We start from the raw sequence: 11,516 nt of genomic DNA, 5'->3' as shown, positions 1-11,516 counted from the left end.
GACCCCCTGCAGCCCCCTGTGGCCCACTGTGACCCACTGTGACCCACTGTGACCCACTGTGGCCCACTGCGGCCCACTGTGGCCCACTGCGGCCCACTGTGGCCCACTGTGACCCACTCCATGCCAATGTACAGCAATCACATCCATGTCTCATGCAGCTGCTGGTCCTTGAATGCACCACAGGATAAACATCTGAATGACGTTGACTTCCCACCTGTGTCACCTCATCTCATCAAACCAGACTCAACAACAACAACAACAACAACAACAACAACAACAACAACAACAACAACAACAACAACAACGTTCCCTCCCTGGTCTGATTTGATAAGAACACTGAATATAACGTATGAGAAGAAGAAAACAACAAAGCTGCAGAAAATTCACTCCATGGACGAGCGAGAGAGGCATTAAGAGGAGAGAGAGGGGAGAGGAGGGGGGGAGAAATGGAAGGATAGTCTTTCTTTCTTTATCTGTGCTGAGGAACAGGAAGCCACATCCATTGTGCTGTGATAAGATTACAGGTTATCTGCAGTAAACAAGGGCCGGCCCTGTTGAATGGAGAGCAGTGACTGAAGACACTCTTAAAAATAGATATGTTCAAATAAGTCTGCACGTCTCCCCCCAAACCCCCCGCCCCCTTCCTCGTCCTCCCCCTCCTCTGTGGACACAGCCCCATGTTTTCAGCCCATCACTGGCTTCACTGCATTCTGGTTCATTCAGGTTCTTCTTACTGTTAATCTGGGCTCCGACCTACATTAGGCAACATGACAGTGGGCCATAGATCAGAACCTAACTGGGCTGTGGTTTTGAGGAAAAGACCACAGTCCTGACGTCATTTGTCAGTGACTGTCAGTTCTCATACACAGTGCATAACCCTCAGTCTGTATGGGCGACCAACACCTGCTCCGACAGACCTGCTGTGACAGACCTGCTGTGACAGACCTGCTGTGACAGACCTGCTCTGACAGACCTGCTCCCCTCCAGTGTCCCACCCGTTCACAGACACCTCTGGACTCTGACCGTCCACATCAACAGTTTTCTTCAGCAGCTTCAGCTCAGCTGGACGATGAAGGAGACTCGTTTCCAGAAGCTGCTGCTGAGCCCTCCACTAGGGGCTCCCCTCCACGGGGCATGTCTTCTATCATTCATAAAATGAGCCTCTCCATAACGCCGCTGTCTCGTTAGCTCCGCTGCTAAGGTACACTGTACTCAGAGGCCGTGGAGACAGAAACCAATCGTGCGGCGTGTCAGCAGCCTGATAGAGAAAGACCCAGTAATGGAAGGCCTTTTAGGGCTAAAAAGGAAAAGCTAATTATGATAAAGGGTCTGTAAGTTGCGTGGTTATCGCAGCGCTGGGCTGCTGGTGCAGCAGACTGGTCCCTGACAGTGATAACCAGACAGAGTGAGACGCCCGGTGCTCTGTCACTGTCACTGCGCTCCTCTGTTCAGCTAAGGATGGATTTACATGCTCCAACTTTATGTCTTTCTTTTACTCAGAGCGCTGTTTGCGACCACTGGTCTCTTTCACCTGAAACTGCCTTTTTCCAACTCCAGCCCCGCTGTGAGTTATTTAAATCAACCGTTTCTATAGCAAAGTCACTGGTCAAACCATGACACTACACACTCCTGTTCAGTAGGTGGTGGGACCTCAAAGTCACTGGTCAGCCTGTTACCCTACCCACTCCTGTACAGTAGGGGGCGGTACCGCAAAGTCACTGGTCAGCCTGTTACCCTACCCACTCCTGTACAGTAGGGGGCGGTACCGCAAAGTCACTGGTCACACTGGTCAGACTGTGACACTACACACTCCTGTACAGTAGGTGGGGGTACCTCAAAGTCACTGGTCAGACTGTGACACTACACACTCCTGTACAGTAGGTGGTGGTACCTCAAAGTCACTGGTCAGACTGTGACACTACACACTCCTGTACAGTAGGTGGTGGGACCTCAAAGTCACTGGGCAGACTGTGACACTACACCCTCCTGTACAGTAGGTGGTGGTACCTCAAAGTCACTGGTCAGACTGTGACACTACACACTCCTGTACAGTAGGTGGGGGTACCTCAAAGTCACTGGTCAGACCATGCAACTACTCATTCATCATTATCACTGCCTGCTCTCATGACGTGTTGTCATATTTTTAACACACATCTTCACACAACAGGGTCACATACAAAGAATCAGCCATTCACGCTCACATTCACACCACAGGCATAAACACGTGATGAAGTCATGTCATATCACACAAGCAAACACACACACACACACACACACACACAGAGGTCTGTAGTAACGTCAGAGCGCTCGCTCCTCATTTCTGGTAGAATGCTGACATCTGCTGGTCATACTGTATGGATTCACACTGAAGTTTGTTCATAACCTTCTTTCAACACAAAGTTCAGAAAAACCTCAAACAATCAAACGCTTTCTGAATTTGAAACAGTTTCAACGCCTGTAGGTTTGTTGACCTCTCGTTGACTGGTGACTGGTCACCGGTGACTGGTCACTGGTCAACTCACCACTCTACGGATTCTGGTCTTGGAGTGGATGTTCAGCTCCTGTTCTTTCTGCAGGGCAGCTTCTAACGACCGCTTCACATCCAGCGCTCTCCTCAACAGCTGCTGCTCTGCACCGGCCTTAGTGAAGACCTGCAGACAACAGTCAGACAAGTCAGACAACAGCCAGACAACAGGAACATTTGTGTGGGTTGTTGTTTCAGCTCGATTGTCTTTGGACAAACCTGCACCCAGCCCTGAACAGCTGGAAGATATTTGGTGGTGATCAGTCTGTGGAGGTCCATCACCGTGGAAACAACGGCCTCGTTGTCCTCCGTTTCTTCCACATGTAAACCTGGGTGTGACAATGCAGAAGAGAGAACGCATTTGATTGGTTCAAAAAGACGTTTTAATAGGTCAAAACTAGTGATGCACAAATGAAAAATGCAGAAATGAAAATTCTTGGGCGAAACCAAAAACTGAAAAACCCCAAAAGAAAAGATTGAGTCAGTTCTCATCAGTACCAGGATGATTGATGACTGATGACTGACTGTGAACTGGACCTCAATCAAACCAAGGAGATGGTTTGAATAAGTTAATATGAATGTTTCAACAATATCAAATCAAATCAACTTCTAAATCCCATGTTAAACCTGACTCCACTCCTGTGTCCATTCAGTGATAATGTCCAGGCCGACTGGTCATCAGAACACAAAGGTCACTCAGGTTGAACCACATTATAATAAACTACTGAGGATCTACCCACCAGGACTGAGGTTCAGGTCCAGACTGTAGGAGTAAGAAATGAGTCCAGAGCTTCTCATGAAGAAGTCTTCTTCATCACAATCCTCTTCTCCTTCCTCTTCATCACTCTCTTCATCTTCCTCCTTCTCCTCTCTCTCATCTGTTTCTTGTTTCCTCTCAGTCTCCCCTTCGTCTCCTTCCTCTTTGTCACCTTCACTTGTTTCCTTCACCCTAACGTCCTTCGTCCTCCTCTCCTCACGGCTCTCCTTCCTATTTTTGTCTTTGCTGTAACATTGGCCAACATCTGTGCTGCAGTGGGGCGGTTCTTCGTGGCGGGGCGGTTCCTCGTGGTGGGGCGGTTCCTCGTGGCGGGGCCGTTTGTTGACTGGTTGGCGGTTTGAAGGGCTGCTGCTGACAGACTGGATGTTTGGAAGTTCAAACTGAGGAAACAGAAGGTCCATGCAGGACTCCATCTGCGTCAGCGTGGCCTGGATTTCTGGGAAGGATTCTAAATAAAAACACGTTTCTTTTCAAAACATTTCAACAAACAAACCACAGCAGTAAAACAGAGAGAGTGAACGGAGAGTGGATTCATGCGGTGTTTACCGTCCATGTCTTTGGTCGCTGCCTCCACCTTGTCTTTGTACAGCCTCTCCAGTCTCCTTCGCCTCTCCTCCTCCCTCCTCCTCTCTGCTACAGTGCGGGCCTCAGCGTCCTGGAAGTCCACCTGACAACAGACAGTGTCACTGACTCGTCCAGTGAAACAGCTGACAACAGACTGACGTGAACCTGACCGTGGAGGTCTTCCTCTCTCTCTCTCTCTCTCTCACCTTCTTCACCTGCTTCAGGAAGTGATAACCCAGAGCCAGCTTTTTATAGGCTGCTCCATAAGTGGACTGCCAGGTCTGGACCGTCTGGATCGCCTGTGACCTCAGTTTCTTGGCCACTTCTTTAGGAGGGGGCAGCGGTTGGTCTGAGTCTGTTTCTACGGTCAGCTCCAAGAACTCCTGGAAAAGGAGACGTTGGAACATTGTGTGGAAACATCTGACCAACATCACTTGATACATTCAAACATCGAGCACGAATGTCACGAAGACACGACGACGCGGTTCGCGTCCGTCACTTTGATTTACCTGGAAGTTTTCCACTAACAGCATCCTAAAGTGGTGCGACCTGGAGAAAAGCTCCGTGGCGATCTGGAAGGCCGACAGTCGGACCTCGCTGTGCTCCTCGTTCAGCTGCGTCATCACCAAGTGGTAGAGGTGCTCCACGCAGTCATTGGATGTTCTGAGGAGAGTCAAAGATACGGTGGAGTGGGAGGACAGTGAAGACACTCACAGTGGAGTCCACCTCCAAACATCAACATCACACCGAGCTCACCTGCAGATCTTTTTCACTTCCTTGATCTTGGCCTGGTTGAGTTGCGGCTGTCCAGACGTGGTCAGCTCCTCCACCAGCTCCGACAGCCGTGATCTCTGACTGGACTCCATCGTCACGGACTGTGAACGCACACATCTGTGTCTTCAGTGTCTTCAGATGAAGATCAGGTCGTCATGGTAACAAGTACTTGTACCCTTTGATAGGAACTTCGATATTCCCACAAATATCTTCTGCTACAGAGTGAGTACGTCATGTACTCGGTGTACTGCACACGTCACTGACTTCGATACTGTACCTTTTAATGGCGGTGATTAGAAAACAAACCTTACTTTACCTAAAAGGTAAATAACATGGACTTGAGTTGAACACCAGTGTCGTTCGTTATTTTACCAGAAGGCGAGCCCCCCCCCTGCCCCCCTCCCGCCCCCTCTTCTCTCACCAAATGTAAACACGTTACTACTCACCATTTAATATCGACCCCTCTGTGAAGTTGGGTTCGTCCAGTTGCCCTCGATGTTTTCTGGATTAAATGACTGAACCCACTCTGACAGTGAAGTGACGCCGAACATTAACGTGTCCGTTCACGTTAATGTTCCTGCGGAGTGAACCCGGTGTTTTCACAGCCTTCTTTTCATTTCTGATTAGCTTTTTTCACACGACTATTTACTTCCGTTTGTCAATCTCGTACGTCCGGTTTGATCTCTTCTTCGTCACACGGTTGGGTGTAAACAAAAGAAAGTTGTAATACCGCCCCCTGCGGTCACATCTCCTGTACATTTTCTTCAGTATACGGACGTTGCGGCTTTGCTTGCCAGTCGTCATGGTTACGCTGTGTCTGAAAGTGTTTTGAAGTCACGTGATCTGTTTCAGCGAACTCTTTGGATCGTGTTGTTACCGTCGTTGTCTGTTCAACATTAGAGTAAGAAAACAATTCCACCGTCACGTCACAAACCTTCAGGTACCATGGTAACGGAGTCGACCTGAGCGAGGGAGGGAGGGGGTGAGGGAGGGAGGGAGTTAGGAGGCAGTGCGCTTAGTGCGAGGTTTTTGTGACTATGTGAAGCCACATATTATTTGAATTTCCTGCTCCTGTATTTGTACACATGACCATAAAGTATTTAATACAATCTATTATGACGTCACAGTTGTGTAATAAATGTAATTCTGAGAAATGAATGTCTGTGATGATGAAAAGTGAAAACAAACTGCTGTGATTGTTCTGCAGCTGGTTGTGTTTCTGGATGTTCTTGATCTTTTCTTCTCGTTTTCTCTGAGTGTGTTTTTTTTTTTTAATCTTTTCTTCATTCTCATGTTTTCTCTGAGTGTGTTTTTTTTTTTGGTCTGTCCTGGTGGTCTGTCCTGGTGGTCTGTGCTGGTCCAGTCACACATACATCAGTGTTGATGTTAAATCACATGTTGAATAACTTCACACTTTTACAACTCAGTTTATCAAAAAATAATTTATTAACACAGTATAAAAACACGTCAGCGTCATCGTCATCGTCATGGTGACCACAGTCTTCGTCCCCTTTGACCCCGTACACCAGTTCTGTTCTTGGTCATTTCATTCTGACCTGTAACGCCTGGACCAGTTCTAAGATGTCTGCGTAGTAGCTGCTCTCCTCTCCTATGATCATCTCTGACTGGACCATGTCGTGGTACTGCTCCTGTAGGGAGCGCAGTGAACCCAACAAGGACGTGTCTGAGCGGTACACGTGCCAACAGGTGGGGGCCATGGCCAACAGAGCCCGCAGCGCCTGTCCGAAAGATGGAGAAAATAAAAGTCATCTGTGTCCATCGTTAGGACGTCCTGGTGATTGTGACTCCGCCCACCTTCTCCCTGTGGTCGTGCTCAGTGGACTGCAGCAGCTGTGGGGCCAGACCGCACCAGCCTTTCTCCAGCAGCTCTGCCTCCACAGGTACTTGGTGGTACTGCCGTACACGCTCCTGGTGAGACTCATCTGAGACCAGGTCTAACCCCGACTGAGACATCAGCTCCTGAAGAGAACACGAGCGCAGCAGACGGTCAGCAGACGGTCAGCAGACGGTCAGCAGACAGCCAGCAGACGGTCAGCAGATGGCCAGCAGACGGACAGCAGACAGCCAGCAGACGGTCAGCAGACAGCCAGCAGACGGTCAGCAGACGGTCAGCAGATGGCCAGCAGACGGTCCGCAGACGGTCAGCAGATGGCCAGCAGACGGTCAGCAGATGGCCAGCAGACGGTCAGCAGACGGCCAGCTGACCTGAGACCAACCACACCGCATCCTTTTACTGTCAGTGTCTGTGCTTCACCTTCTCACTGATCATGTCATATAACATGGTGACGATGCGAGCTCGCAGGACGCCGCCTGCGTCTGCCCGGAACAGTTCTGTCAGCACCTGGAATCCCCCTTTTGACAGGAAGTGAAGCTGTGCGTGGGGGAAGTGACGTAGAAGGGCGGCCACAGCAAACAGAACCTGAGGACAGTGAGATCAATGACATGGACTGATACCTTCCCTCCACCAGGTGGGGCTACCAGCCTTCGTTACCTTCTTTTTCACTCTGAGTGGCTGAGCAGTGGCCAGGGCGGTCAGCAGCATCTGCAGAGCTCCACCCTCCACCGCCTGCACCTGCACCGCGGGGTTACTGCAGGACACACACACAAACACACACACACACACACACACGTGAGAAGATGAACAGGTCATTGACTGGTCAGGGGTCAGGGGTCAGGCGGTCGGAGCGTCTGTGGTGTGCACCTGGACAGAGCAGAACCCAGAACAAAGGCAGAGTTCTCCTGCAGTCTGACGTCAGAGCTGTTGAGACCTTGGAGAACCAGGGGGAGACCCCCCAGGGAGCACAGGCTCTGAGCATTGTCCACCTGAAAAGGACACACGTTTAAGACAACCATGTTAACGCGGTACCTCTGCGGGCTGAGGTGGTAGATGGCTGTGAGTGTGTGTGGAGCAGTGACCTGGTGGACCAGATACTCCAGCTCCAGGAGAACCTTCAGCCTCTGCTCCGTGGTGGAACTGCTGTTGTTGAACTGCTCCAGCAGACGCCTCATTATCTACAGCACAACAGTCAACAGTCAGTCAACAGTCAGTCAGCCAACAGTCAGTCAACAGTCAGTCAGCAGCTGACGTTTGATGATGCAACACTGGAGTCACAAATTCTGTTTGTAATGGCATCTGTCTGCCTGCACCAAAACAGTGGCGCTGTTGTGCACCTCATCTCCATCAGTCGTCATAATAAATAAACACTAAATAAACCACAGACCGCGACGTGAACTACATGTAGAACTACAGGGACCTGAACATCTGTCTCCACCAGGAGGTCCAGCTGAGCCATGTCCTTCTTCAACTCCTCCATCGGACGGAACTTGGACGACACAGAATCCTACACACACACACACACACACAGGTATGAGGAGGTGCTGCCTCACTGCATGTGTGTGTGTATGTGTGTGTGTGTGTTTTACTTGATTCAGGACCTGTTTGATCTTTTTCATGCTGCGTTTGAGTTCATCAGGATTTATGGACGACTTTTCACTCTCACTGCAAAAGACACAGTGACTGATGAAGAAATGAATAAAGGACAGACGACATCGTGGATCAGGTGACCTCGTCCAACACACCTGTGCTCCTCTGTCCAGTACTTCAGCTGCTCCTCTCCCAGTCTCACCTCCCTCTGACCTGTCTGCAGGTTCAGCCTCACATGGGAACCTGCTGGAACTGCCTGGCCTACACACACACACACACACACACACACAGTCAGCGTGGTGTTTCATGGTCGGGGTCACTGTCACCACTGCCCCTCCTCTTCTAACCAGGGGAGAGTGTTTTCCACTGCTCAGACGGCTGGACCACCTCCGTCACCTCCTCCTGACTCTCCTCAGAACCCACAGCTCCTCCTTCTCCTTCCTCAGAGTTCTCCACCACCGTTAGAGCACAGTCCGACTGTCGGAGACAGGGAGACAGGGAGACAGTGAGAGAGACCTGTTCAGCAGCTCAGCCTGTTTCTACAAGGCTTCACCACGAGGAGTTAGCTCGAAGCTAAAGAGAAGAGAGAGCGGAGAAACAGAGACCGAGACCGAGACCTCGTACCTTCTGCTAGGCTGAAGCGGCCGTGAGAGCACAGAGCAGCAGGAGACCCACCAGGAGCAGACTGAAGGAGGACAACCGCTCCATGGTAACTGGAAAAGACAGAAGACACGGCAGTGGAGCTGAGTCTGGGGACAGAACATCAACTCAAACCCTAACCGTGGATTTCTAACACGTTCTTTCCCGCCTCATATCTGAGTCAAATGTAAAGAAAAAAAAAACACGATCGTCCAGAAAACACTTTTTTTTACTCACCTGTTTCACCTTAAACCTGAAAATCCAAGAAATTCTGGGACAAAAACAGCCGCGAGACACGAATGACGCGATAACAGGGACGTCCGTACATAAACTGACAGCTGTGACGTCACATTTCGCTCATTGGTCCACGTCACAGCTCTCGTGTCTGATGAAACAGAACCGTAACAGCAGCACATACTACTGCTGCCCTCTAGCTGTGTGGAGTCAGAACGGCAACCTGTCTGTTTCCTCAAACAAAACTGTCAACAAACATTTGACATTAAATTAAATTCAATCATCTTCTGGTTTAATTTACTGTTTCCTAGTCTCTCTCACACACACACACACACATATATGTTTAGACCAATTAAGTGACTTTGCCTCCAGGCTCCACAGGTCGGGGCAGTGGTGGCTTGGTTAAGGAAGCGAACCCTACACACTGCTGCCCCCTGCTGACGTTGGTTATGGGTAAAAAGCAGAGGTCACATTTGGTTGTGTGCAGTGGTGCAGTGGTGAGTCACTTTCACTACACGGTGACTCTGAAGTGCCACAGTCCAGCGGTTGGGAACCACTGGTTTTCTTCTTTGTTGGTGGCGTCCTCAGACCATGTGACTCCACCCTGTCTCTGCCTCCATCACTGTTAGACCCCGCCTCAGAGTTAGAGTTCTCCGTCTCTGTCCATTTTTTTAAAAAATCTTTCTGGGAGGGGCAGGTCGTGGGGGGAGAGAGGGGGGTCACAGATTGACTTTTCTTTTATAAATGCTTTAATACAGATGTTTACACAGAAAATGACAATAACATCTTGAATCCTGGATTTGAAATACAAACACACACTATAATATGTATAGTAAACAAAGCAGCAGCGGCCTCTACAGGTGGTCTGTGGCGGTGCAGTCGTGGACTACTGCTGAGCACACTGGTTCTCCAAGCTGTTCTTGGAATTGACGTGAATGGTCTCCACTGGTTTGTGTCTTCTTCTTCTCTCCGGCTGCTGGTTCTCAGTAGACTGTGTGCCCCCCCCCAGGTGAGACCTTGACCAGAGGGAGGAAAACACAGGGTTACAGGTGTACACTACTGACTGTGTACTGTGTACTGTGTACTGTGTACTGTGTACTGTGTACTGTGTACTGCACGGACCTCTGTTTGTTAGTTGTACTGTATTTCAGGGAAATAAAGCTGAGAAGAATTTAAACTGCAGTACTCCATGTGTCCACATGAGATTAGAGTAGTACAGATCCCAGTACTGTAAACCTCTACAGATGGTCCAGAACGTGGCGGCGCCCTCATCTTCAATCAGCCTAGAATGGCACACGCCCCCCCCCCGCCCCCCCCAATCACCGTTGCTGGTCGACAGAGTATTTGATGGGTCAGCTCCTCCTCTACTGAAGTACTACGACTCTCAGCATCTCTGCCCCCCCCCATCAAAGCCTCTGCTGAATGTACTGTTTATGTACAAATACTGGTACTACTTACTGTACTACGTACTGTATTTACTCTTCATGAAAGAAAACAATTGAAGGTTCTTTTTCCATGAGTGAAAATGTTCAAATGTTTGTGATGAACAAAACGCCCGAAGGTTTCAGAGAAGCTGTAGAACAGTCCGGAACCGATGACAAGGACGGTGAACGTTGGATCCCTTTCTACTGATGTGAACCAGACAGAATGTACCAGAACCAGACAGAACCTTTACTGAGAACCACAGACGGTGTCATCACATCTAAGGTGGTCTACAGACCCCACCACTGTGGTCTTACCTGAGGTCCGGTACCAGCGGAGGTTCCTCTCCACAGAACTTGACACACTTGGCTGGTGGAGTGTCCGTGGGCGGTGCAGCTGTGGGACAGTGGTTCAATCAGTGGTACAGTGGTACAGTTCAATCAGTGGTCGGTGTTCAATTCCTCCTGGAACACTCAGTGGTCGGTGTTCAATTCCTCCTGGAAGTTAGACTTCAACTGTACACACCTTGGTTGGTGTTCTCTGTCTTAGCTGTTAGACCCCCGTCGGCCCTGGTCTCAGGGGTCACGTCCTGACTGACCTTTGTCTCAGCAGTAGCTTCCCGCTCCCCCTGGTGGAGCTCCTCGTGTGTGGTCTTCTCAGGCGGAGGGTCTACGTCCACAGGAAGCTTCTCCTTCCTCCTCTTCCACATCACGTTCATCTTTGTTTCTACAAACAATGTACCAGGTTTTACCAAATTCAAACCCAGTCTGGTCCACGCCCCCCCGGTTTGCCCACTCACCTTTGGGTTCATATTTGTGCTCCAACTCCTCCACACGCAGCTGCAGTTTGATTTTCTGGCTCTGAACCTGGAGGTGGACAAAAGTCTGACCCTTAACATCACAGTCAAACAAACGATTGTTCCACGCAGTAGAATGACCTTTGACCTGTTTGAGCAGCCGGTCAGAGGTGAAGAGTTTCCTCTCCAGGTCCAGCGCTCTCTGGCTCTCCGACAGAGACTTCATCCTCTGCAGAGACAGCTCGCCTCCCAGACGCTCGGCATCTTTACTGCAGTCACACAGGAAACACACGGGTGTCAGTCAAGTGTGGGACACCAGGTGACACCAGGTGACACCAGG

At 50.0% G+C, this 11,516-nt stretch overlaps 3 protein-coding genes across 5 annotated transcripts in view; all 3 read right to left on the bottom strand.

Annotated features, from left to right (window-relative positions):
- The window catches only part of uvssa (UV-stimulated scaffold protein A), a 17,819-nt gene extending 12,492 nt beyond the window's left edge, over positions 1-5,327 (bottom strand). For 2 of the 3 annotated variants that reach the window (XM_008327708.3, XM_025063196.1), the window contains exons 1-8: positions 5,087-5,324; positions 4,623-4,741; positions 4,376-4,529; positions 4,073-4,249; positions 3,849-3,969; positions 3,265-3,750; positions 2,744-2,853; positions 2,523-2,651 (exon numbers count right to left, since the gene is read on the bottom strand). In XM_008327708.3, coding sequence (XP_008325930.1) covers positions 2,523-2,651; positions 2,744-2,853; positions 3,265-3,750; positions 3,849-3,969; positions 4,073-4,249; positions 4,376-4,529; positions 4,623-4,741; positions 5,087-5,089 — 1,299 coding nt within the window. In that variant the 5' untranslated portion in view covers positions 5,090-5,324. Of the gene's footprint in view, positions 1-2,522; positions 2,652-2,743; positions 2,854-3,264; positions 3,751-3,848; positions 3,970-4,072; positions 4,250-4,375; positions 4,530-4,622; positions 4,742-5,086 lie in introns of all 3 variants that reach the window. The other variant, XM_025063197.1, reaches the window with a different exon arrangement.
- Positions 5,328-6,063: 736 nt separating this feature from the next.
- Positions 6,064-8,793, bottom strand: sil1 (SIL1 nucleotide exchange factor). The gene is made up of 12 exons (XM_025063379.1): positions 8,761-8,793; positions 8,710-8,715; positions 8,433-8,562; positions 8,241-8,346; positions 8,085-8,160; positions 7,916-8,002; positions 7,578-7,673; positions 7,363-7,484; positions 7,153-7,249; positions 6,916-7,080; positions 6,456-6,620; positions 6,064-6,379 (listed from the first exon to the last, which is right to left on the bottom strand). Exons 1-12 carry the CDS (start codon positions 8,791-8,793, stop codon positions 6,182-6,184), a joined length of 1,281 nt encoding a protein of 426 aa, XP_024919147.1. The 3' UTR covers positions 6,064-6,181.
- Positions 8,794-9,675: 882 nt separating this feature from the next.
- spdl1 (spindle apparatus coiled-coil protein 1) overlaps positions 9,676-11,516 on the bottom strand; it is a 5,941-nt gene continuing 4,100 nt past the window's right edge. Inside the window, exons 10-14 of the mRNA XM_008327709.3 lie at positions 11,325-11,445; positions 11,180-11,246; positions 10,906-11,106; positions 10,698-10,776; positions 9,676-9,974 (exon numbers count right to left, since the gene is read on the bottom strand). Coding sequence (XP_008325931.1) covers positions 9,845-9,974; positions 10,698-10,776; positions 10,906-11,106; positions 11,180-11,246; positions 11,325-11,445 — 598 coding nt within the window. The 3' untranslated portion in view covers positions 9,676-9,844. The remainder of the gene's footprint in view (positions 9,975-10,697; positions 10,777-10,905; positions 11,107-11,179; positions 11,247-11,324; positions 11,446-11,516) is intronic.

Source organism: Cynoglossus semilaevis, chromosome 15 (assembly GCF_000523025.1).
Source record: "Cynoglossus semilaevis isolate Cse_v1.0 chromosome 15, Cse_v1.0, whole genome shotgun sequence".
NCBI lineage: Eukaryota > Metazoa > Chordata > Actinopteri > Pleuronectiformes > Cynoglossidae > Cynoglossus > Cynoglossus semilaevis.
The sequence above is the reverse complement of the archived record's forward strand: the minus strand, read 5'-3'. Positions and strand labels throughout refer to the sequence as shown.

Excerpts from the sequence above, each read along its gene's own strand:
- sil1 (XM_025063379.1), bottom strand. The coding sequence starts at position 8,793 with ATGGAGCGGTTGTCCTCCTTCAGTCTGCTCCTG. Across the intron at positions 8,347-8,432 it reads GTGGAAAACACTCTCCCCTG|GCCAGGCAGTTCCAGCAGGT; the intron begins GTTAGAAGAGGA and ends GTGTGTGTGTAG. Across the intron at positions 7,081-7,152 it reads CACTCAGAGTGAAAAAGAAG|GTTCTGTTTGCTGTGGCCGC; the intron begins GTAACGAAGGCT and ends CACTGTCCTCAG.